Raw genomic sequence first — 26,604 nt, 5'->3', positions numbered from 1 at the left:
GACTCATTATAACTTACCTTGAGTACCAGGAAACCTTCTTTCCTACACTGGCGACGAGGATGGGATTGTAGCGGGAGACCGTTGCTGCTGGGGGGTGCAGCCCTGTGCCACCGGAGAACCCTGCCCGCAGAGGAAGCCCCGCACCCCGAGCGGTTTCGTTTGCGCAGGTACCTCTGTCTATCTTGCAGGCTCTGTGCTGGGAGCGCTGCATGGTACTTAGTAGACAAACAGGTACCAGTTCAGCTGGTGTCGGCTCTCGCCGGAGGTTTGTGCCCGTGTTTGCAGCTGGTTTAGCGCTTGCCAGCACTTGGTGGCAGTGAAGTTCTGTCCGCTGGTGTGAAGGAGCGGTTGGGAATCAGAGCTTAGTGCCAGCCAGGCTCCGAATTTGATCCCAGCGGCTTATTGGAGGGAGCGGTGAAGAAGCGGCACACGGCTGGTTTCAGGCATGGAGAAGAGGAGCATGCCCGGGTGTCTGTCGGACAAGCGGCAGTTGTGCGTGCCAGGCTCCTCCTCCGGACTGACTTTTGCATCCAAGAATGCGGACGTGAGCCATCACGGGAGGTCCGCGGAGGAGGGCTCAGCAACGTCCAAGAGCGTTGTTGACAGGTCGAAGGTTGGTGGAAGAATGATGACGTCGTCCCCGCCTCTAACTAATCTGGCCAATCACTGCAAAGGCCGTTGGTGTTCCTGTGGGTCGTGTCCTGCCTACGTCAGCATTGAGATCAATGCCAAGTTTCGTAGCTCGTTTCCGGATACTACGGATGACGGTCATGTGATGCGGAAACACGGCAGTGGTGGTGATGCCGTGGGAATCCCTTTTCCATTGAAGGTGTCGAGTGTTGTGGATACTCCTGGTCCTGATGGGGTCGCTCAGCAAGGAATGTTGTACCCTCTTCCGAAAAGTGATTTCCGTTGTCCTGGTCCTGGCTTTGGAAGTTCAGCAGAGGAAAGTGAATGGTGCGAGGGGGACTTTTGTGCCGGCGCTGGAAGTAGTGTCACTTATCTTCACTTCCAGGATTCTTGTTCGGGCGCTTCAATGAACCGTGTGGACTCGAAGAAGATCAAGTAACTAATAGACAAAGTTAGTGTCTTGGGCCAGTGTGTCGTTGTCCTTTATGTCGTGGCTCAACTCTTAGGGGTGCGAGGTGTAGCTTCCGGTTAGAGTAAGGGGCTAATGTTGTGAGGCCGTTGTCCCTTCCCAGTGGTGTGTTTAGTAGTGGCCTCATAGTCCATGTTAAGCCATAGTTGCCATGTTAAGCCATATTTTGGAATTCTGTTAGTCTATGCTCACTGTTTAGGGTGGTGCTTCCATGGATTAGAGGGTTTATTTCTTATGTGGGAAGCAAGGACATGTGGGTTATGTTTTCATCTTTATGTAGCACAGTGTGTTGCATTGGAATTTTGACAATGGGGCTGTAAGTCTGGACTGGCGGGTGGTTTTTCCTAAGGACTGGAATATATTGGACTTGAGGGTGGTGGTCTAAGGGACAACGTTCATTGGGAATGTAATGAAAAGCAATTGTAATACAAATTGTACCAAGAAATGTGAATTGTATGAAATGTACAATGATGTTTTGTTTTCATGTTGTTTTGTGAGGCGAGTGGGTGAATGTAGTGTCAATTTGGCTATGAAGTTTTTTAAGCCAATCTTTGGGTTTGGTGTTTGGCTATGTTAGGTGTAGATGTCCGGGTGGGTCTATGTCGCTTCATTTCCATTGGTTCTTACTCATCATCTGTAATAATTGTGGCTGGCCGGGTGGCTTCACGCGATATGCTGTTCAGGTATTTATTGAGTATACGCATACTCAGGTTTTATTAGGTGTGTGTGCGGTGGTGTATACGAGTTTTAAGTGCCTTTATGCAGGTCATTGTGACATCCGGAAGAGTTCACAATGTTGTATTGTGGGATGTCAATCTGAAATAATGGATGCCTGTTGGGTCCATTCTTTCAGTTTTGGGTTGTGGATGCCGGATTGGGTCCACGAAACCGGGTGGTGTCGAGTGGTTAGTACACTGTTACTTTTCCGGTTTTCGGCTGGTGGGTGCCGGGTGGGTCCACCATTCCATTGGTGTTATGTGGTGAGTACACGGTTATTACTCAGTGTTTTGGTCTTCTTAAGTGCCATGTAGGGAATTTTCCACATGCACATGGTTATGTAAGAGGTGTTGTGTGCATGATAGGTGTTTCATGTGGAAAGTACATTTTTTTTTGCACATAGCCATGTTAGAGGTTAGCGAATTCCAAGGGTAGTTCAATCTCATGCCATGTGCCTTGGCGTTGTATGGGTTTGCCCCAGGTTTGTTTTCTACCAGTTGGTTTGGGGCGTGTTAACATGTGTTGTTAAGCCATATTCAGTCAGATGCGTTGTAGGACTTTTGGTTATTCTCTTTGTAAGATTACTGTGGAGTGGTTTGCTTGTTTAGTATTAGCCTGGTCCCTCGGTGGTGTTGGGCTTTTGTTGTGCTCTGTTGAGCTGGGTTGTGCTCGGTGGTGGCAGTTCCGAGACTCTGGGGTGCAGACCAGAGTGGGAGAATGTTTGTGCGATGGTGGTATAGGTTGGTTAGGAAGTTGTGTTCTCTAATGAACTGCGTGATCTGGGAGTGGCAGTCCTGTGTTCCGAGGTGCAGCTCGGAACAGTGGTAGTGCATTATTTGTTATTTTTGTTCCTTGTAGGTTTCCATCGAGGGGTTTGTGTAGTTTCTGGTGGAATTTTAGGTGGTATTTTGAAAGCTAGGAATTACATCGGCATTTGATCTGGAGTTTGGTCATGGTGGTGGTGCGGTGTTTGTTGATGGTCCGTGTGGGCCTGGAGCATTTATGGTAGTGGTCCGGTTGGCCCAGTGAAAGATTTCCTTATGTTGGGTGCTGCAATTACGGACATGGACGGCCGCTGTGTTCTGTAGTTCAGTGCTTGTTTTATGATGACTTGGGTACAATGCTGGTCATTTTCCCTCGTTCTTTGTTTGTTTCCCAAGGGAGGGGGAAGTGTTATATTCTATGCTCACGGCCATAGGCTCATAACTAGGCTGTGGAATGGTGAGGGTGTCATCATGTGGAATGTGGAGGTTCAGCTGTTCTATTATTGACGTTTGGCTTGCGAGTGAGCAAAGGTGTTGATGGGGTGTGGGGCTGTCCCAGTGTTTTCTCCCTTATACTTGTATCCTGTGTTTCCTCTACAATCCTAATGTTTGATGGAAGAGCTGGACCTGGACATTAAAAACTCATTATAACTTACCTTGAGTACCAGGAAACCTTCTTTCCTACACAATCATCATAACACAACACCTTCCGGCCCCAACCCCCATAGCGACATCCTGGCTTATACTCATAACTTTTATCTGATCATGAATAAATGCCTCAATTAGATATGTCTCATTATCCTATTCGCCTCCCGTGTCCACTTACACACCAATGACGTTCTGACCCTGCTTGCCAAGACATAGCTAAGAAATTCACTGGCCATTCACAATCTGGATAACTGGGGGAATCTCAGGTATGAAGGACAAGGAAGTCTCAATGCCAGTGCTACAGACACTGCTGCACTACCAGAATCCAACAGCAACTTTGCCCAGAACTCTGTACCAGGACAACTTCTGTCCTGTATGACATTATTCTCACCAACACTCTTGGATTGAGTGTGAAAAGGGGAAAGAATACAGCAGGCCCAGAATCTAAGCCAGAGCAAAGCATCTACTTGCCAGGCATCTGGATATGGGTTGCAAAGTAGTAAGGAGTTTCCTCCGTCTGCAAATTGACACAAACAAGGCAACTCAGAGAGAGACAAATGTATTTGAAGGTCTCAGCTGAACATCACAATTCCAAGGATTATAGACACACCCTGCTCAGTCAATCTGCCATCACGTTCAGAGTGCCTTGAGCTTAAACTGCTGGTAGGCCCAATACATTGGTCTCAGCCAATACACAGATTTGACTTGCCAGAATTGCCAAAGTCCTGTTTCTTGTACCCCCCTAGTTATATATGTAACCCTTACAGTGGTGTTGCCACCAATTAGATTACCTCTTGCTCTCTTCCCTGGACCACATTGGAACCAATTGGATTACTCCCTCAGAAAAAGGGAGCACATACTTGTCTCTTCACCAATTATTTTAGTGTTGTAGTCCACAATATTCTCCTATCTTTTAGAATCAATGAAAGCTATATGGTATCCATTGAATATCAGGTTGCATACCCACGGGTCCTACGTGACCTTCTTCCACTCCTCCGAGTACTCCACCAGCTGTCCTCCCACCAGGGTGGGAATCCCTAGTGTTTGATAGTCAGAGGCACTGTGTCTACCCTTAAGACCCAAGACCTAAAGGAAGCCTGAAGAGGTTGGGACTTCTATTACTTTGTTGAAATAAATACTTGGAAAAGCTCCCGGTCTGTGCCTGGCCGGAAGCCTTTGCTGTGTCCCTTTAGCCTTCACTTGGAAGGGACCCTAATAGGTTCTGTCTTCATTAGACCTCTTAACCATCTTGACAAACTTTGGCCCAAAGAGCTTGCTGCTCAAAAGGGGCATGCAACACCACTCCTTTACAGGCTTCTACAGTATCTGATGCCAACTGTGCCTGCTGCTCAATGCGCACCGGCTCTTGACCGCAATGTTCTCCGGCATCCAGTTTTCCAAACAAAAAAGACAGTGTGACAAGATGACATCTGCTCTGCAGGAGTAAAATGGTGAGTAGTGGCTAAACCTCCTGCTCAGCCCCCACACTTCTACAAACCAGCAGTGAGCCCAATCATAAAGGTAGAACAGGAACAGCCAAGAGATGTAACTCCTTTGCCTTTGTGAAACAATTGTGTAGACGTGTTATAAATGCCATATCATATCATATCATTTGCGGCAATGTGAGCTAAGGGAAGGCTATACTCTCAGAAGGAGTGCGGGTGTGATCCAGTATCAACCCAAACAGCAAAGTAAAAATAGTCAAAACATCTAAGGAATGCTCAATTACGGTTCTATAGAAATATATATATATATATATATATATATATATCATATACTTTATAATGAGACTATATAATATAAAACCCACAAGCTGCAGTACTCTGGGTAATGGAGCAGGGGGGGAAAGGGGCAATAAGCAACCACAATGGAATTAAATGGATATGTCTTTCACTAAAGAGGTACAACAGTGACTTAACTAGTCTCTAGGCCCCGATGATGGACCAGGGGACAGTTATGGCTCAACAGCACCTTTCTGCTGTTCTGAGGCAGTTTGACAGCGTCAAACTAGGCTTCGAGCAGTACTGCGGGACAAAACAGGTTTGGATGTGGCAAGTCGTGCTGGGTCAAGTGGTGATCCGGTGTCCAGTCGGTTTGAATTTAGGAGCTTGATGTGGTTTAAATGCATCGCTCGGGTCGTGCAGTTCAGATGGCTCATCAGGGACGCATTGGGAGTTGAGTCGGTTTGAGAAGTTGGCCATGTGAGGGGTCAGAAACGGGAGACGGAACACAGGTACAGTTTGTTCACAAGTTGCTATTTTTATTAAATAAAAAGGGGGGAAACAAACACCTATATTTCCCTAATCTACCAAGGATGTCTCTGCCTAACAAACTAAGGCTAAGGAAAAATGACCTAGTGTCCAAAAAGTATCTGACCCTCATTTTTCAAAAAAGGTAGCATGCGCTCCTCTCCAGAAAGAACATGGCATGATAACCTGTTCTGAGATGAGAGTTTGCAGCACACGCTTTTTGCTCACTGTACCTTTCACAGATGGGAACTATCCATTTACATATCAGTCTTTGTCCCGCCCAGGTTTGTTTGGCTTTCTTTAATCCCACAGAATAACATACCATGTTCAACTCAAAATGTATAACCAGTAATCCTTGTGGCTGTGGTTGGATTTGCTTCCCCTGGATCAATTCAGGAATATTAAGAACAAAGTTCAGTTTTAATAAAGTTCTGTATAGTAACAAAGTTCCATTTAATATATCATACAAAGTCTTTTTCATTTAATGTCTCCTTTCACTTGGCAAAGTGATTGCCTCTCTTCCAAAGGTGTGTTCACAAATCAAAGCAAAGCAAATGTTAATGATTTCACAACTTCCTGTTTGGAAAAACAAAAGTATGTTCCTTCCAAATACCTCTTGCTTGAGATAACAAAAATCTTCTCCTCCAAACATAAATTCACAAATCAAAGGTATGTATTCTTTGTTTCTCAACAGGCCAATCACTTATAAGCACATCTTCCTTCTTCTTCAAAAGACACTTTAGTCAGGATGGGTTCACACAATCACTTCTGAAATGCAGCAGTTATGAAGACAAAGTGATGGAGTCAACATTTCTTTTCCACCACCTTTTACAAAAATCACAGTATTTCGAATCACTTCTTCTTCCCGGCCCACTCACCTGCCAGGACTAACAACAATTGCTACCTTTCCTGGTTTACTCGCCTGATAGGATAAAACTCCTACTACTACTATTTGCACTCTGTGGTAATGCTTGTTTTAAACTCTCCCCACAAGGACCATAAATGAGGAGATTTGAACCAACAACAGCTTCTCTTGAGATTCTTCTTGACTTTCATCAAAAAGGTTTCCATCTTTTCACAATTCATATTCCACAAAATGATGTTTTTGGCAATACAGGTTACAGTACTCTCCCCCTTTGTCTCTCATACAAGGAGGGTTTTGCTCATGTGGCATTTGTTTTCTATTTGTGCAACCTCTTGGCTGCTGGCAATGTGGGGTATAATTATCTTCCACTTGATATCTCTTTCTGGGAGAGTTATACCCAATTTGTCCAGATAATATTCTTCTTTGGCATTTCCTTCTGACTCACCGGAGTTGCCTCTTCTCTCTTCGGGACCTCTTTTGCTTCGGACAGCTCCTCTCGGTCTGCCGCCTTACGCGCCGACTTTAAATGTAGCTCTTGCAGCTCTGCACACTCTCCAGTGGGAATGCAACACTGGAGCATTTCACAGCATGTCAGGAGCATCTCTCCCACATGGTGTGGCTTGCTGCAGTACCGATTCCCATTGTGCGTCATCTGCACGGCCCAGTGTCCCAAACTGTAACAAGTATAAGGTCTTCTTTGTTAAGCTGGTACTCACAGTTGCAGTCTTCGTTTCTTGTAGATGCTGGCCAGGAGCTGTGGTGCCAAAAGAGGTGGTAGTATGGAAATACTTCCCCCAAGGTGTTCGGAGGCCAGAGAAGAGGACTCGGTGCAACTCGGGGGAAGCACCCTCGGGAACCCTCTTGAGGTAGAAAACCTGATGCAATCCAGGAAGATTAGTTGATGGATGCAGTGAATGGCTGTTCGGAGGTAGTAGCATTGAAATAGTTGCAGAATCAAACTACAAGGTAGGTGTGTCAGATGGCTCCACGAGTAAAGTTTCTGCAGTAATTGCTGCGCGAGTCCGGAAGAAGACTAGCTGCAAGGGCGGTGCTCAAGTAAATTGCAGAGTAAAGGAAGAGTGCCCTCATACAGTGGAAGCCAGGAACACAGGAGTTATGAAGCAGCAGGGACAGAGAAAGAAGTAGCCACCTGGAAGGCGGCAAGGCCTGAGGAGGAGGAAGGCTGAACAAAGGATGTATCGCGGGAGAGGGCTGGTCGCGGAAAATAAAGGAAGGAGTTGGAATACGTAACGGCAGAACGCCAAGGAAGGAATTGGAATACGGAACGGCAGAAGGCCAAGGAAGGAAAGTATCACGGAGAAGATACCAAGCGAACAGCAAATGCAAAGAACAGTGAAAGTTAAAGTAGCAGGTCGAAATTTAGAAGGAAGCACAACACGAAGGAAACAGAAAGGGCAAGTAAGTAAGGAATTATCGCAAATGATAGCAAGAAATGTGCAGAGTCAAAAGACTAAGCACACAGCGCAAACAGAAGCAACGCACCTACCTGTTGGATGTGAAGAAAGATATAGAACGGAGCTGGTGCGTGCCGCCATCTTAGAAATGACTAGACCTGTTCTTGGGCTGCACGGAAATGGCATTAAGAAGACGCCATCTTGTATTCCCCTGTAGGTAAAGTGGATGATGTTTCTTCCACTGCATCCATAAGGTTCTAGAAGGAACTCTAACGCAAACTCTGCCACATCTACTACCCAGCGTTCAGCTGCTGCGACAACGGCATCAGCTTCTGCTTTTTACTACTGCTACTGCTTCTCTCAGACCTGAAAGGCCTTCAAGTTTTTAAAGGTCTTGCACAGGTGTTCTATTTTAAAACAACTAGATCGCTCATATCACTGACTGTGAGCATTTCTTCCACATCTCGGTACTAAGAGCATGAAGTCCATAATGTTCTTGTTTAGTTTTAAATCAGAATGATCAATCTCACAATAAGCCATTTAGGCTTCAGGATCATTAGGGAAATTATCTAGAGAGGGCTCCCACTCCCATTGACATGATTCCCCTCCCATGTGATCCTCCCACATGGTACCACCCCAAGGGTCAGGATGGCAACATGAGAAGAGGCCCATGTCGGGATTTTTGCAATGATCTCACTAGATTCATCACAGTAACCACCGTTTTCAGGTCAGCGAGTGACGCAATGCTCCAGCGGTTCAAGTCAAGGTCCATCGGTCCGATGCAGAGACATTGGTGCTCCGATACAGGGCCCGAAGAAGTTGTGGATGAGTTTGGCCTACAGCAGCAAGCAGGTTGTTTGAGCCGAACAGATGATCTGCTCTTTTTGGCACTATGCAATGCAGCAGTAGCTCCAGTTTGATGAAGTGCTAATAGCAGCAGCAGCTATTACCTCTGGTTTGAATGTGTTGGAACACTGCTGTTCGAATATGGTTCGACTGGTTCGATGTAGAGACCCACTCCAAGAGCTATAGGACAGAATGAGTCAATTCAGGTGGTTCTGCTCACCCATTCAAGGGAGGTTTGGTGGAGAGTGTCAGTTCCTGGGCCTCGCTAGAAAAGTCACCCCCAATGCACCCTAGCAGTGGGTTGGAAGTAGAGCATGCCTCTGCCGTGGACTGCTCCTTCTTCACCTCAAAGGATAAAGGCCTTGGAAAGATCAACTCTCCTAAAAGAGGTCCAAGTGAATTATTCCTTAAATGTTTGTCCAAAAAAGAATTCAAGCAGAAGTGGGTGCCCCCCTTTTTTATAGGCGAAAGTCCACAGGCGATTGGATGAAAGCAAGCCTGCTTTAAAGGTCCAATATCCGTGACAAATGAGCTTTGCGTCATACTCAAAGTGCTTTGTACTGAAGGAATTCAAAGGTACAGGAATGAGAGGTAGAGAAACAAGATGGTGGAATCTTCCAACATTTATGCTGAGCTCCCTCTGTTTACATTAATCCCACCTCCTTCTCACACCTGATTTATTCCAATAAATCCAGAAAACAATAACAAGGTGCACAAATTGCAGAATGACAGCTCTTTAATGCAAGCAATTACCAGCCGGAAGGTCAGTCAGTCTCAAGTGACCAAAAGGCTGACACTATTGACGCAACCACATCGGACCTCAGTTTTTATAGACAGAAACCACAAAATGACAATATATTCGACATTAAGTAAATGCAAATCCCTGTTCTCCTAATGGAATACCTCAATTCATACATACAACTACCACAATAACAATATAAATTCATACATCCTACAATGAAATTATTTACACCCCCCCCTTAGTTAAAACCATTTCTTGTATACCATCTTATTGCAAATTCAACAACCATCTTGGATTGTCTTGACCCACATAAAGTGCACATTTTTCCTGATTAGAATTGTGTTAATGGCTACACAAAGCAATGATCATCGTCTCTCCAGACCTAGTCCGGTTTTAACTAAGGGGTGGTGCAAAGAATGAAATTGTAGGATATATGAATTTATATTAAGCTTTGAAGACCCCTGTCCTAAGGGAGAGATTAGTTCCTGAATAGGCACACCCACTTTATGATTCACTCAGTGTCACGCCCACTTTATGATTCACTGAGTCTTTACTTGGCATATCTTCGGCCACCATTAAGGGTTTACCAGATTGGTTGAGTACTATCAACTACACTGTAACTATCTGCTAACTTCTCCTCTCCTCCTTTAAAGGGGTAACTATTTGGAAGACATTTTGGAATGACTACCATCCCTCGGCACTCCATTCCCCCTTCGGGATATCATGGACTGACTGCTGCACAGGCATTAAGGTTAGGGTTGGTGTTTTGTAACTACTTAGACAGTCCTAACTCTTGCTCAGCGAAGGTGCAATTCTTTCATATGTGTACTAGAATCTCCAAACAGGACTCTTTGGAAATGTACATTCACTTCTGCTCTTAATCAGCCTCATTTTGCACACTAATCCCTTTGTCTGGAGTAGCGCTATAGTGATTTCTGTGGAGATTACAGAAGCCACTGTCTCATCTATCAGCTTTTGGAGCTCAACCTTGGAATGTGGGTGATCTCTCCTGTTGGCGATGATGCCTGCTTGGCTCGTCTCTGTATGAAAATGTGACTAGTGCCCTATCCCATGATTTTAACAACCTCCATATGCACATCATCCTGAATCAATCAGTGCCCAGTCTCACCTCAGAAATTACATTCCCCAGCATGTGCTCAGGAGCTCCCAGGAGACAATGCACCTTTAACCACAGCCATACTTAAAATGCAGCTTTAATTGCACTCTTGACACCTACCATCATGTTTTGTGTCTCCAAGACCGTCTCTTTCGTTAAACTTCTTGCACTCTTGCAGGGACAGACCTTAGGTGAACCTTCAGTGAAGGCAAGTGGCAGAGCATACCACCATCACACAGCATCTGCCTATCAGACTGGGGTGGGTGTCAGTCTCCTAGTTGTTCAGGGTTCAATCTGCACTGCAGGAATAAATATGTACTGCCCGGACTGCTGCTACAGAGCAGTGGCAAACGTTGTCTGCAGGCTCTGTGTGATTATTTTCTGTGAAGTTAGGTAATTGAATTTGGTGTTGTTACCATTCACAATTATACATTTTAAACATTTGAGTATCTTTCCATGTGATGCTGTTTGATGGGTTGTGCATTTTAGAATGCTCCAATGGTGCCAACAATGTATGCTTTGCCCTTTCCAGTGACGTCATTGTTATGCTAAAACATAGCTCTCAACCATTTGCATTGCAAAGGCGGGTAAAAACATCCTATTTTGTTTTTGGCGGGTGAGCCCATTGACATAAATGGGCGTGCAGGAGGCTTGGTGGGTGCATACATGCCAACCCTCCCGATTTAGGCAGGAGACTCAACTGTTAAGTAAAAATGTATCTATTTTTCACGTTCTCCCGCCTGTAATCATTCTAGTCCCAATGTATTTCTATGGGGAAATTTCTCTCTCCCGATTTCCCTGACGAAACCTCCCTATCAGGTGCGTCACAATATTGGCATGTATGCGGGTGAGTCACCTGTTTACAAGCCGGGTGACAGCCGCCAAAAGCGTGCGAGTTGAGAGCTATGGCTAAGAATTATTTTCGAAACTTGAAAAATCTTACATCTTTTTTGGTCACAGAACATTCTGTAACCAAAAAGATGTCGGATTTTTCAAGTTTCGAAAATAATACTCTTCGCATAACAATTTCTTGCCCAAATTACTTGTCCTATGTAGGCCCCGGCCTGCACTTTGTCCGCTCACCCTTGCTACAAATGGCACCCGACCGACACCCGTGGCAAACTTACGACACCGATCTGAGAAATGGCTTTAAGTCCGCAGCGACACACCAACCCCTTTATTACGTTGTGCCAATAATTCCAACGAACACTGCTAGATCCTTAAGTATTTATTACAAGAGCCCGTCGTATGTTTCATAGAAGGTTATTTGCGTGAGTAGTTTGGTCACGTGACATAGACGCGTTGCTCGGTCCGTTTCTCTTATGAGAACTAGTCGAGACTGTGGAGTCACAAAGTAGGTGTACTGACGTAACGCACGTTGTCATGGTAAGACGCAGAGCGTCGTGTTGCGCGGCGGTTTGAAGGCTCTGTTTTGCTCTTTAAAGATGCCGTCTGGAGCAGAGGGTAAGCAGGCTCGTTGCGCTCGCCACCATGTCACGGCCGCGCAGGAAGAGCGACCAAAGCGCCTGCGGCTGGTCGTCAACCAGCAGGTGTTGGCAGAACGCAATCAGGCCGTCGTGCCCGTCGGTGCTTGGGTGGAGCGAGCCCAGGATATGTGGAAGGAAGAAGTGCAGGATGGGGCTATGGTGAGCCGGGAGTTGAACGGTGTAAATGCTGCTATGCTTGCTTAAAAAAATGTGCCCAACCAAAAGTGGCCTGCACTTGCATTCTGTAATCGTGATTTTTCATAACAGACTGCCGAAGTAATACTTATTGGGGTTACTTTGGGGGAAATTGTTTGTTAAATGGCGCCCAGAGCAGTTTCTAGCCAACTTAGTGCCAAGGGCGAAAAACTGGAATGTGCCCCCTCCTCCCTTTCTTGCACACATCACTCCCAAACTACACCTCTGTCTCGTGTGACAAAACCCCCTCCATATCAATAAATAATTGCTATATAAGTTAAGCTATTTTCGTTACATTGTAATTCAAGTACTTTACAGAAGAAATCTGATGTGAAAACACAGCCCAAGTAAATGGCGTTTCTGTCATCTGCAGTTAGGGCAGGCCTTGCCTGAATGCAGTTTCAAACTGTTCGTACTGACACACTATGGTGTGACCAGCCTGTTTGGGTTTGAGGGCCCACTGGTTGCCGGTTGTTGGGGGCCTGCCTCGGATCACCGGGCAGGCCCCTGCATGTGTCGGCAGCTCCCGACACAGACCCTCAGTGCGGTGTTTACGCCGCGTACAAAGGAGTGGGGATCACCAGAGCGACCCACGTGGCTGGGAGCACCAAGCACACTTCGGCCCCGGCTCTGGGGGCACTGGCAGCCATGTTCACATGGCCACAGTATCCCTAAGGGATGGTGTTGCCCATCAGGGGCACCATCCTCGTGCTGGGCCGCGTCCTTGGGCCCACAGCACACAGTGTTGCACAAGCATGGTGCCTGACAAAGACGACACCGTAGTCAGGGTTGGATCGACTGATGAGCCGGAAGCGGCTCGTTCATTTTATTAATTTGGTCACATGGTTACTACCATGTGACCATACACAGATCCTTGGGACGTACCATGTGCCCAGGAGGGGTGACATGTAACACTCCTCCTTTTTCATAACAACAAAACAAAATGCAACCTCACAGCACACAATAATACTGGGATCATAACTTGCACTAGTCGTCCTGCTCTTGGGGGCCCAGGTTGTCAATGGGGTGGCGGTCTGGGTTAGTGAGTTACTGGTGACCTGTTCATATTCCACATCCGGACACACCCTTTGTTAACCTGGGTGAGGGGATCTTGCACCCTGACACAACACCATTACTCATAGCTTGCACCCCAAACCCAATAGTATAACATCCACACAATATTTCGGCTGGGCCAGTCAAGGTCCGCGGGCCACCCGTCCGACTTCCATCGAGAACTCTTCAGGACTGTTCGGAGTTCATGGACAGGTAAGGCTGCACCTGAGGGTACCAGGGACCACCATGGCCCAGTCTCTAGACATCAGAACATATTCGTGGCCGGATGCCGATGGCCGGATGAGAGTACAGGGCTGGCAAAACCGTGCCTGGGGCCACATCGGCTTGGTCCGTAGCTGGTGGCAGGATGCTGGGGGTAGCTAGATGACTACAATGTTCGGGGGCTGGCAAAGCCGCACCTTTGAACCCCAGGGGCCACATCGGCCTTGTTCATGGATGGTGTGTCATGGATGGTGTGGGCTTACTGTTGCAGGGTACAGGTGTCGGGATGACACACCACTTCTTTCACTTCCCCCTTCCACCGAGGGGCTGCTGACAGGGAGACACAGGTGACAGGGTGTCTAGGCAAGTCACGATACCTGACTTGGTTCAGAGTTAAGTAACACTGAGGGCGCACGAGCAATCCTTACGGAGTAGCTACCCTTCCTGGCTCCTCCGTGGTGAAAACTGGGCCCCTCTGCGAGGAATGGATTGATGGACAAGTGGGTCATCCTCTTGTGTCCCGGAACTGATGGGCCTTCTAGGCTGGTGGGCAGCGCTCTTAACATGGCCCCCTCCCTTGTTGCTTTGGGGGCCACAGGGCACTATGGCTTCCCTCACCCAGCTGTCACCGCGGGTGGCCTGCAGGCCATGGCTCTCCTGGATGGCCACTGCTTTGCTTCACGGCCAGCCTGGCCATCCTTATGCCTCCCCACGATTTGATGATGGCGCCCCCTCATGGTGGCAGATGGAGCAGTGTCCCTGATGGCAGCGCCCCCTCATGGTGGTAGATGGAGGATGCGCTGCAAGGATCAATGTTCATGTGGACCCCCCCCACACCCCCCTTTGTTGATAGGATGGGCTGGATGCCTGCAGCTCTTTTGGGAAGCTGGGGAACCGTGACTCCCATCTGGGACAGCGCGACGCTGCTACCCCTCTTTTCCATCATGTCCCCTTTTTGTCTTTGTTGTTTTTGTTTTCAGTGCAGCGGGCCTGGATTCCTTAGGCCACGTTTCCGGAGCACATTTCGGCCCTCGCGGGCCCAGGTGGTGGGGGTCCTGCCTTGTGGTGAGGGCGGGGCTCCGTCTCCCCACATCTGTGGCCAACGCTGCCTTTGCGGTTCTCCTCACAGGGGGAGAGAGGCACGGGTTGGGGTGGCTCAGCACCGCCCCCCCCCCTCAGCGGTGCGGCCAACGCCGCCTCCATGGTGGGGGACAGGGGGCAGCCGCTCCTCCTCACGCAGTGAATGCTGCTTCCATTTTTGTGCGGCCGACACCGCACTTTACACACTGGGGGCACCAGGTGGCCGTGTTAACGTACACAGAGCACTGGGCCACCACCAGCGCTTCCGCACGTACCGCGGCCGATGCTACCATGGGCTCCAGATTTCGTCGCCATTGTAGAGGGCCTGTCTCGGATCACCGGGCAGGCCCCAGCGTGTGTCAGGAACACCTGACACAGACCCTCAGTGCGGCGCTCACGCCACGGACAAAGGAGTGGGGATCAACCCACTCGCTCCGGATCACCGGAGCGACCCACGTGTCTGGGAGCACCCAGCACACTGTGGCCCCGGCTCTGGGGGCACCCAGGCCGGGGTCGCACCGGCAGCCATGTTCACATGGCCACAGTATCCCCAAGGGACGGTGTTTCCAAGCAGGGGCACAGTCCTCGTGCTGGGCCCCGTCTCTTCCCACAGCATGCTGTGTTGCACCAGCATGGTGCCTGACAAAGACGACATCGGAGTCAGGGTTGGATCGACTGACAAGCCGGAAGCGGCTCGTTCATTTTATTATCTTGGTCACATGGTTACTACAATGTGACCATACACAGATCCTTGGGACGTACCATGTGCCCTAGGAGGGGTGACATGCAACACCGGTGTTCTGTTCGGACCACCTCACTTGTATTTCGCAAGGGGCAATACTAGACTAACCATATGAATTATTTTCTGATAGAAGGGTATCATTCAAAGATGGACAGTCTGATGCACTCTTTCAAAATATCTCAGAGTGGGGAAAGGGGACAAAAAGCACCAATGGGGGTTCCTGTATGCTTTGCATTAAATCGTGTGGCATTTCAGCAATATAACTGTGATCAAAGATCATTTATATTTGATAAACAAGTCTGTGATAAATATCTCTAAATTCATAACATACGCATGGCTTGGTGCTCAATCACGGTTCACAACACTCACCCTAACACTAAAATGTTTGCAACCATGAACCTTACATACTCATTTGAACATCTTAAGGCTTTGGATGTGTGTATACAATTGCTGGAACATTAACCCCTCAAACGGGGTACAAAGGCTGTTTATTGTGTCTGGAGAATTTTAGATGAAGAAGAGATGGTCTCAGTGTGTGTATGCCCAACCCCAATACAGAAATTTATTTAGGGAATTATATCTATCGACAGGAAAGTATACCCTACAAGAGACACACATTAAACAATGTACAGAAATGATTGCACCTCTTACAAACTTTAGCCTGACCAGTAATAAGTTGATGAAGCGTTTAAAAAAAAAAAAAGGGCTACTAATGCATAGCAAAGGGTCCACAGTTCTTCAGCCAGTCCACACTTTTTCAGCCACTACCTCCTCACCATTACTTAGGCCTCGGGGGGTGGGGAGGTTATTTCTGTAAAAAAGAGCAGGCATATGCTTTATCTAACAGAGCTGGCATTAGCATCTCTTATTTGTGCTGGCTTGCAGCTAGTGAAAATCGTGGTGTGGCAGTGTAGAAAGGCGTTTGGCCTAGTGGATTTACAATCTGAGGCAACTTCTTTGATTGCTTTATTAAGTGTGGGCACAGTATGGCATACTCGTCGGAGCCACATACACAAAACATTCAGGCATATGTGCTGTTACAAACGGGCGTGCCACGTAGATGCCATTAACCAACAGGGTGGCGACTCGTGCAGCGTATAAATCATTGCTGCACACATCCCTGCCTGATTTGCCATGGACTACTGTCTGCATGGTGATGCACAATGAACCCTGCTTTCCTAATCAAGGTGCCAAGTCACATTGAGGTGCCATCTGGTAAGCACGCTAGGCTGTGGTTGGTTTGTTTAAACAATTACTGAGTCGGACCAGACTCTTGTGAGTCTGCAGTGGAGCAGTGTGGAGGCTCCTTTTCAGTGACTTTACCATTTATTCTTTTCAAGGCGGAGCTAACTATAAATACTCACGGTCTTCCGTGGTAGCGGACGTGCAGTCGGACCAGTGTCTTGTGAGTCTGCAGTGGAGCAGTGTGGAGGCTCCTTTTCAGTGACTTTACCATTTCTACTTTTCAAGGCGGAGCTAACTATAAATACTCACGGTCTTCCGTGGTAGCGGACGTGCAGTCGGACCAGTGTCTTGTGAGTCTGCAGTGGAGCAGTGTGGAGGCTCCTTTTCAGTGACTTTACCATTTCTACTTTTCAAGGCGGAGCTAACTATTAAGACTCACGGTCCTCTGCAAAGCAGACACGGAGTCGGACCAGAGTCTTGTGAGTCTTAGGAGTCGTCACGGCATGGCATTCAGAGACTCTTGCTTCTCTTGTATTCCATGATGCGATCGATGGATCCTATTAAACAGTGTGGAGTGCGGCTGATGTCGGCGTCTGATCTGCTTTGCTGCATACACAAACAAAAGCAAATATAACTCGGCCCATGACGCAGCCCTTGACGCACCTACAACTACAACTGCGTTGAGGCTTGGAAGAAACCTCACCTGGTACGCAAGTAAGTGACATTGATATTGAAACTGAAATGCCCAGTACACAAACCTTGTTGGAACCAAGTGGCACAGCTGATAAGTTGGGGGTGACACAGGAATTATTTAGACTGTCGCAGTGTACACAGGTGGGTGCCACAGGCTTAGACTTAATGCTGTAAGTGCGCAATTAGAAAAAGACGTACATGAAACACGTGTTCCTTTAGGGGAGAATTGATTTACACAGCACAACTGTTGCGAATGACCGGATCGTAATTCCTCACCTGCGTGTTCTTGCCTGGCGGGTGTGCGAGGCTATACGCTCGGCGGCAGAGTTCCATCAGCCCAAGGAAGTTGCTGCGGGTCTAAATGAAGTTTATCAACATCTACCGCTGATGGATACACGGTTGCCTGAATATAGTCCTAGACCCTGTGAAAATCAGTGGAGAAACAAGCAAAACATGAATAAAGACCAATGCGAGACAAGAGCAGAAAAAAGCTGTGGTTGCAAAAAAACTACTGCTAGCACAATGGAAGTTCTACATAAAAAATCAGTCTTGCAAGACGGTTGCTTTGAGGATCAAAATTTGATTATTGATCATAATAGTCTGATTACAAAAATGTTGCTACTGAGGACGATATTCTTTCGTGCATGACTACCACTAATTTGGAGCGAGATAGAGGTGAAAAGATGAAGCTCAAAATGAGAGAAAGCTGAGCTCTGTATTTTACGGTTCATTTGATGTTTTTCCTTTAACCCTTTAAGTGCCATGTGCCCCCCCCCCCCCCCCCCTGTGCTAAGGCCTTTTTTGGCGATTTCGGTATGTCGCCATTCAATGCCTTGCAACTTTTTTGTTACATGAGATATCTCTGCCAAATTTGGCCCGGCCCCTTTTTTTCCCACATGTAGACGGCCAGGAATCCTAGGTGGCCATAGGGGGGGGTGAGAGAAAATAACCAAAAAGGGGGGAGATTTATTTATTTTTTTCTTTAAAAAAATGTCAATAAAATGATGTACAAAGAAGCCTGTGGATTTCCCTTGTAAGAGCTAGGAACAGTTTGCTGTGCTGAATTCCCCAATTTCCTAGCTTTCAAGAACCGGTTGAGTGGAAACGAAAGAAACATTATTTTGATGTGGTTATCAACCGTTTCCTTAGAGGTAGGCGATTTTGGCCATTTTTGCCAATTGGACATGCATGGACGGAATGGAAGAGAAGGGTAGGAAAGCTGAATTCGAGGACAGAAAGGCATACATTTCTGAAAAGTAGACAAAATTCCAAGTTTAGGAAGAGGTGATTTGCGCAGGTCGGGCAACAACTAGGTAGGGGAAAATGCCATAGATTGGGGGAAAAAGTGGGAAAATGACCTAAAAAAAAAAAAGGTATGTGGTGGACATGGTTGGCTTGGTACGGCAATGGCATCTATGAATTTTGAGAAAAACAATGCTCTGCTACATTCCCCCGACTCTTGCAGTTAGGAAAGCACACATTTTTTGTAGTGTGTCACAAAACAAGCAATACCACAAGCCAAACACTGAACCATGGTACAGAGTTTTATGCTTACGGCCTGAACAGACGTACTTGGCATACATTTTTTGAAAGAGCACAGGCAGACCTTTTCAAGGGTAGATGACTTGTGCAGGTTACAAAAGTGTATGGTGCTTAACGCAGCGACTTAATGTAGGGCACATTTGGGAAATGAAAGGGTGGTGTGACAAAGGGCACCAGCAAATTGGTCAAAACGTTATGAAAATCATACAAACGCAACAAATGTCATACCTTCCCGCGTTGCCACACGTGTTCCGATGAAAACGGGACCTCACATGTATGGGTGCACCTACCTGGGAGCCAAGGGGAAAGCCTAAAACATTGGTAACCCAAGTCTTTCGGCACAGCTTTATTTCAGGAATTCTGCTCATACGGACACCCTACAGATTTTGGTCTAGGGTGACCAAGCCACCTAGAAAAACGGGGAACCCCATGTATTTCCGAAAAGAGGACACCCGTGGGAATCCGCAGAGGTCTTACTTGCGCAAATCGGCCCAGAATTTATTACCCAGAAACCCCAGCAAAGTCCAAAATGTGGCGAAAAAACCCCCCATTTCCTGCACATTTCACTCAGCTCACCCACCAAAACAAGCTGGCAACAACACATTGCCTACCGTCCCGCGTTCCCACAGGTGTCCCGATGAAAACGGTACCTCACATGTGTGGGTGCACCTACCTGGGCGCCAAGAGGAAAGCCTAAAACACTGGTAACCCCAACTGTTTCCGTACAGCGGGATTGCAGGATTTTGACTAATGTGCACACCATACAGATTTGGGTCTAGGGTGTCCGAGCCACCACGGAAAACTCGGAACACCATGCATGTCTGAAAAGAGGACACCCGTGGGAATGCACAGAGGTCTGACTTGCGCGAAGAGGCCCAGAATTTATTACCCACAATACCCGACAAAGTGTGATATTTGGTGGGGAAAAACACAATTTTCACTTTGTCGGGGATTCTAGGTAATACATTCTGGCCCACTTCGCACAAGTCAGACCTCTGTATATTCCCACGGGTGTCCTCTTTTCAGAAAGGCTTGCGGTTCCCTGTTTTCCTTGGCACCCAGGTAGGTGCATCCACACATGTGAGGTACCGTTTTCATCGGGACACCTGTGGGAACGCGGGACAGCAGGCCATGTGTTGTTGGCGGCCTGTTTCGGTGGGTGAGCCGAGTGAAATGTGCAGAAAATGTATTTAATTTTTTTTCTCCACATTTCGAGGTTTGCCAGGGTTTCTGGGTAATAAATTCTGGGCCGACTTGCGCAAGTCAGACCTCTGCGATTCCCACGGATTCCTCTTTTCGGAAATGCATGGGGTTCCCCGTTTTCCTTGGTAGCTTGGACACTCTATGCCCAAATCTGTAGGTTGTCTCCCCAAACCCTTTGGGGGTTACAAGTGGTGTAGCCTTTTTTTCTTTTGTGCCCCGGTAGGTGCACCCACACATGTGAGGTACCGTTTTTGTCGGGACTGTGGGAATGCGGGAAGGTATGACATCTGTGGTTGGCGGCGTGTTTCGGTGGGTGAGCAGAGTGAAATGTCTGACAATTGTGTTTTTTTACCCCCGAATTTGGACTTTGCCGGGGGTTCTGGGTAGTAGATTCTGGGCCAATTTGTGCAAGGCAGACCTCTATGCATTCCCACGGTGTCATCTTTTCGGAAATGCATGGGGTTCCCTGTTTTCCTTGCTGGCTTTGACACCCTAAGCCCAAATCTACGTTTCCCACATGAACAAAATGTGCTGTGCCGAAAGGCTTGGGGTTACCAATGGGTTACCCTTTTCCTATTGCGCCCCAGGTAGGTGCACCCATACATGTGCAGTACCGTTTCCATTGGGATACGTGTGGGGACGCGGGAAGGTAGGCCATGTGTTGTTGGCGGTGTGTTTCAGTGGGTGGCTAGAGCGAAATGTCTGACAATTGTCTTTATTTCCAGCCAATTTCAGAGACATTTCCCTCTGTCTACTCACCGACACAAGTCGCCAAAAACAGATGTCATACCTTCCCGCGTTCCCACAGGTGTCCCTCACCCATCCGCCCCCAGGGGTCTCCATACATGTGGCCCCATGCTTTGGGGCCACAGGGGGAAGGGGGGCGCTTACCTAGTAAGCAGCCCACCCCCCCACTGTAAACACATCCCTGGTGTCTAGTGTGCATTGCTGCTCACGGATCGAGCGCCCTGCGCCCGATCCATGAGCAGCAATGATGTCACACAAGGTATCGTTGGAAAGTGGAGAATCTCCCCTTTCCAATGATACCTGTCTCGATCTCCGGCTTGAAATACAGCCAGAGATCGAGGCAGAGAGAGAAGGGCACTCACCTTCTCTCTTAACCGCGGCAGCCGAAAATGGCTGTTGCAATGAATTTACTTTAACGCCGGCGTGCATTACTCACGCCGACGTGAAACTGAAGGTAATCCAGCCCCCCGGGCAGTGAGGGGGGGACCTCCTCACAGGCTATGTGAGGACCTCCCCCTCACATAGCCCAGGGGTTGCATTACAGTTTTGAGCGCTCAAAACAGAGTGCTAAAAAGGATAAGCTATCTCGTCCTTGGCACTATGGAGGTAATGTCAAGGATGAGAGCTCGTCCTTGGCACTGAAAGGGTTAAAGGACTTTGAAAACAACAACATTCTGCACCCGATAAAGCATGAAAACGTGAGAAACGGTAGGGAGTCTCTGGTGCCTACCTTGGGGCATGGTATAAGCTCAGTAGTGGAGCAAAGGAAGTCCTTAGATGTTGTGAATAAATTACTCCTAGATTTAACACAGCTAAATTCTGAAATTCACACTAAGAACACGAGAAAAAAGAACACTATCGATGGGAATGATAAAAGATTGCCCCCCAGAAAGGAAAGAAGTGAGGGAGGGAGTACTTGAGCCTGTAGAGTCTAAATGGAAGAGTGGGTCTCTGAAACGGAGAAGAATTGAAGTGAGCTCATCTCCAACAGTCAATTGCTCACAGACCAAAAACACAGTTCAATTTGGTAATTCAAAAGATGTAAGCAACACCTCGCCTGAAAAGTCTCCAGCAAATATTAGAGACGCAAATTTGCCAAGTGGCATTGCGACAAGGCTTCACGACTCCACATCTAATTATTCCTCATTTATGGAACGGGACTTCCAAAAAGTCAGATGACTGTACACTACGGCCTGCACACAAAATGAGGAAGCAAAAAAAGGGATTGTGATGGTGTTGGGAAAATGGTCTGGAAGGAAATACAACCAATCTTAATGTCTGCAATATCAATAATGCTGACTCCTTTTTTTTGAAGATGTACGAACAGTTGAATGAGAACCTAAAAGACCTGACAACTCTGAATGCGCTTATGAATGTCAAAACGATAAACATGGAAAAGGACACCTGTGCAAACAAAGCGAAAATATTGGATGCAAATAAAAACGGGGAGAGCTCCCTGAAAATCTTTGCGGAACAGAAACAAAATGAGTGAGGACAAAACGCTCCTTGCTGAAGTAGCAATGGAAGCGCTGGGTCTTCTGAGACAAAAGCATACCCCGAACATTGAAGATTGATTATTTATGCACCAGGGGCTCTGCATGTGTGCTCATAAAGAAAGTTCTCAGGTGGCGAATTCGTCTCAGATGGAGATGGGTGCTAATGACGCTAACTCAAAGGTACCGACGCGTCGGGAGTCTGGAACGAGGTCACAGAAGTCGGCTTCTCTAACGATGGTAGTGGAGAAGCAAGTACCGAAGCAAGTCGCTGTTCCTTCGTAACATCAAAATTGTGAATGTGACTGTGAATACTGGGCGTGCTAAAAACCCAGAAGAGAATATTGAAAAGGTTAAGTTGAACACTCCAAAAACGGACTCAGTTGTTACAGGACAAACGGATGAAGAACTATACAATGAAATAATGAATGTCTACATATGAAGACAACGAGGACTTAGAAATGTCAAAGGGCCCTGAGCTAGCTGACAGTAGCATACGTGAGGTGCCCTCAAGAAGTCAACAAGACTGTAACAACTTGGAACCATCTGGCAAGATGCCAAAACTACGCTGCCATTGTGTAATTCCTGCCAAATTGCCTCTCTAAACGACACATGACAATGTGCCACTACTGAGAATGGAAAATCTCAACTGCACATCTCTTGAAGAACGATGGGGCACCCTAGTGAAAAGAGATCTCACTAGAATAAGGTGAAGGACAAAATGTTCTTGACGACAACTTTATAGAAAAACAGGCTTCCATCAAATCCCCATTCGTCGACCAAAGTTAGACATGTGAACCCGACGTTGCTAATGCTTGAAGAAAAATGGACGTTGCGTACTGAATTTCAGTCGAATAATATAAATGGACGGGAGGAATCCTGCCCAAAAAGTTTCAAGAAGAAGGAATTAGAACGAGCTGTGGACATTGGATTTGTAAATCCCCGGTTGTTTGAACGTTGTGGGCCCAAAGAGAAAGTAGACAATGAAGTTGAACTGAGGAAGAGTTCCTCACTCGTTCAATTGAATGCTAAGGGGCAAAATGAGAAGCCCTTGTCCAAATATTGTCTAATGCGGGAAATAATTCTCGCATTGCAGGATAGCCTAATCCTCAATAGAGCTAACGTTCTGCGCTTGCTCCACCACGTACCTACACTGAGGAAGATCAAATCGATGGATATAAAAACAGTTGAATTCTTGGAGGGCTCTCAGAATGACAGTGAAATTGCATATAGATTCTAAATAATCTGTAACATGATGCTGGACTCAGTATCCTCGTTACTGTCCCTAGGGTTTGACATTACCGAAGTCAAATCTGGATATAAACAAAAGACGAGGACCATAAAGCCAAGTATCCAAAGCGCAGGCTCGGCCCTGTTCAAACATGTTCCCTTGGAGGGACACGTGGAGCACCCACCGGTGAGTGGGGAGGTTTTCCCGATCCCACACATGAGAAATGTGGGGCTAACAAATCCTTTGCAAGGTGATTAAAGTGGAGCACAAATTAAGATCACTGTGGAGAGTAACTGGGTAAAATTGAAGATAAATTGCTGCCTAGTGGAGTGAACCAAATCAAAGACGTTACCAGAAACTGGAATTGGATTGCTCGAGCTCTAGGTGGGCGTAATCGCAGTTAATGCCAGGAACAATGCATTAGGAAAACATAGAATTTTGGAACTTGGAATACTAAAGGATTTGAACACTTGTTTAAACAGACATCAAACTGGTCAGAAGAAATAGATGTGCTGTGTCTGCAGGAAACATGGCTAGAATCCTGCCCAATGGTGGACCTATTTGAAGTGGCATTTAATCCAGCCATAAAAAAACTCAAGAGAAGACCTATGGCAGGACTCCTGACACTGGTAAGGAAAGGGCCCGGCTTTCGCTTCATGGAGACCAGGAACAAATCGCCCTATATTCAAGTTACAAAAATTGCACGGCAAATAGCGCCAAAGGTTGAATCAGAGCAAATGTAGTTTTTAAATCTCTATTGGCAACATCAGGCTATCGGCTCCTGGCCTTTTCATTGATGAAGTGACTCAGATCATTGATGATATCAATGAGAAGGAAGCCCCACCCAATATTATCTTATGTGGAGATTTAAATATTATCTGCATTAACCTCCCGCAACCAAAGCCTGATGAGAAAAGCTGTAAAGCTCAAGCAAATGTCAGATGGTGCAAAGAAATGAATATTAGAGATATGCTTCTAATGAATGGTAACACAAGGGGAGATATACCATCGCAACCCACTTGGGAAAGACTTCACCACCAGTCCCTCCTAGATCACTTTTTTCTTTCGACCAATTTAGCCAAACGCGTCTTAAGCATGCAAATTGTGCAGATGCAACAGAGTGACCATAACTTGGTCAAGCTAATTTTGGCTGATCATGGAATTATTCAATTCCCAAACTGAGAACATCAAGTGTCTGTGGAGTCCAGCAGGATTCGACTGCAACTGAAAGAAACTGAAATAGACACTCTGTTCGACACGTATCGCATAAAATCCGATAGCGTGGAGTATGAACATATCCTAAAACAATTTGTGGAACGAAAACAAGGGCTGCAAAACATTGCATTTAAATCAAAACATGTCTGATATTCAGCTTGTACAAAGAAAAAACTATGCAGCGAGAGATTAGACAATGTGCACAATTAAAGACAATAGCGTGAGTCTCGCGAGTTAGATCTATTAAGCAAAAGTATAAGAATTGGCTGATCGCGCCCAGGGCAACCCTTGAAAAGCAGCATGCAGAGAGTATGCTGAGAAGATTAGCAAATAAAGATGCACGTGAATTCTGGAGGATTATAATTGAAGAAGCCTGTCCAGATTCCGCAGTCCAAGTTAACATGGTTGATGAAATAGAATGGTTACAGTAATATACAGAACTGTATGCAAAGAAGGGCACAAATAAAGAACTTGTACTGCCATCCGTAGATGAATGGGATCTTGCCTTTGAAGAAAGTGACATCGTAGACACTATCAAAAGCTCTAGTTCTTCTCGAGCCCCAGGACCCGATGGCCTGACGAATTTCACCCTTAAACATCCTGAAAAATGGGCTGAAATATGTATGGTGATGTTTTCCAGAATTAACAAGGAATGAGTAACACCAAAATCATGGAAAAGTGAAATTGTCCCATTTGTGTTCCTTTTAAAAAATAACAAAAAAGTCAAGCAAACCCCAAAGACTATAGGCCAATTGCACTTTTGGATCTCCTGGGGAAGGTGTATGCCAAGTTATTTCAACGGAAACTCTCCCACTGGATTAAGTCAACTCAGCTATTTGACACAAGACAAACTGGGTTTGTGAAAGGCGTTGGATGCGAGTTAAACCTCTTAATATTAAACATCCTGAAGATGGAAGTGGTAAGAGCTGGAAAACGTGTTTACCTCGCATTCCTCGATCTCTCGCATGCCTTTGATAGCATTAATCGCGAGATCCTATGGGAGAAGATGAAAACATGGACTTGTCCTACTAGCCTCTTGTTGGCAATCAAAGAACTACATGCGGACACCGATAGAAACATTCAATTAGATCGGCGTGGTACCCTGTCAAGTTCAATCAAAACGTTTTGTGGGGTAAAACAAGGCTGTCCGTTGGCAGCCATTGTATTTAACCTATTTATATCCGATGTAGGAGATGCCATTGAGAACACCCCTGCATTCTATCCAAAAATAGGAGGAAAAGAAATTTGCTGGATTTTATACGCTGATGACTTAGTCTTGTTGGACTCCACTCCAATCGGGTTGCAACGTAAAATACACGCAATTGAACAGTATGTAACTGCTAATGGGCTATGCATTAACCCCAGGAGGTCGGAAATTATGATTCTCCAAGATCCGAGTAAAAATAAATCTGGGGCTAAAAAATTATGGCATTTATGTAAGGCGTCTGTTAAGAGCGTTTTAAGCACTAGATACCTGGGTATGACAATCAACTGTAGCATAAACGACACAATATGGGTTGAAAAAGACTAAAGCTAAATGCCATCAATTAGTAATACAGGCAGCAGTCCTGCAGAAAAAATTCGGAAAGTTATCGTTGCTGCCAGCTATAAAGTTTTACAAGTAAAAGGCAGTGCCGGCCCCAATTCATGGCGCAGATTGCGCCTTGGGATGCCCTGAGACATTTTAGAACCCACTGGAAAACATTTTCTGGACCAAGGTGCTGTGGCTCCTCAAGGGAACTACAACCGTATGCATAAAATGTGAACTAAATCTGCTGTCTATCAACGCCAGAGTATGCTGGAACATGACTACGAACCCCGTTCATCACTCAGGTGGACGGGACAAACGTAATATATTGTCGCAGTGGTCAGAACGTTGCGAGAAAGTAATGCAAAACTATGACATAAACGTGGAAATGCTTCAAACAAACCCAAACCAAGCAAAAAATAAATTATGGTCGCAGGACTGGTCTGAAAAGGCGATCTGAGAAGTACACAAATACGGATGCAGATTGTACCATCAGAGGCAAAGAAACTAAATGTGAATCAGAGAT

General features: G+C 46.5%; 1 protein-coding gene across 3 annotated transcripts in view; it reads left to right on the top strand.

The window, feature by feature from the left end:
- Positions 1 to 26,604, top strand: part of CCDC15 (coiled-coil domain containing 15) — a 579,868-nt gene that overhangs the window by 217,737 nt on the left and 335,527 nt on the right. The window contains exon 1 of one of the 3 annotated variants that reach the window (XM_069614561.1): positions 11,816 to 12,108. The exons of 1 other annotated variant lie outside the window; for it this stretch is intronic. In XM_069614561.1, coding sequence (XP_069470662.1) covers positions 11,908 to 12,108 — 201 coding nt within the window. In that variant the 5' untranslated portion in view covers positions 11,816 to 11,907. Of the gene's footprint in view, positions 1 to 11,815; positions 12,109 to 26,604 lie in introns of those variants that run through there. One more of the 3 variants, XM_069614563.1, reaches the window with a different exon arrangement.

Source organism: Ambystoma mexicanum, chromosome 9, assembly GCF_040938575.1.
Source record: "Ambystoma mexicanum isolate Mex_15411 chromosome 9, UKY_AmexF1_1, whole genome shotgun sequence".
Lineage (NCBI taxonomy): Eukaryota > Metazoa > Chordata > Amphibia > Caudata > Ambystomatidae > Ambystoma > Ambystoma mexicanum.
Note: the sequence above shows the minus strand (reverse complement) of the source record. Positions and strands in the feature narration are given on the sequence as shown.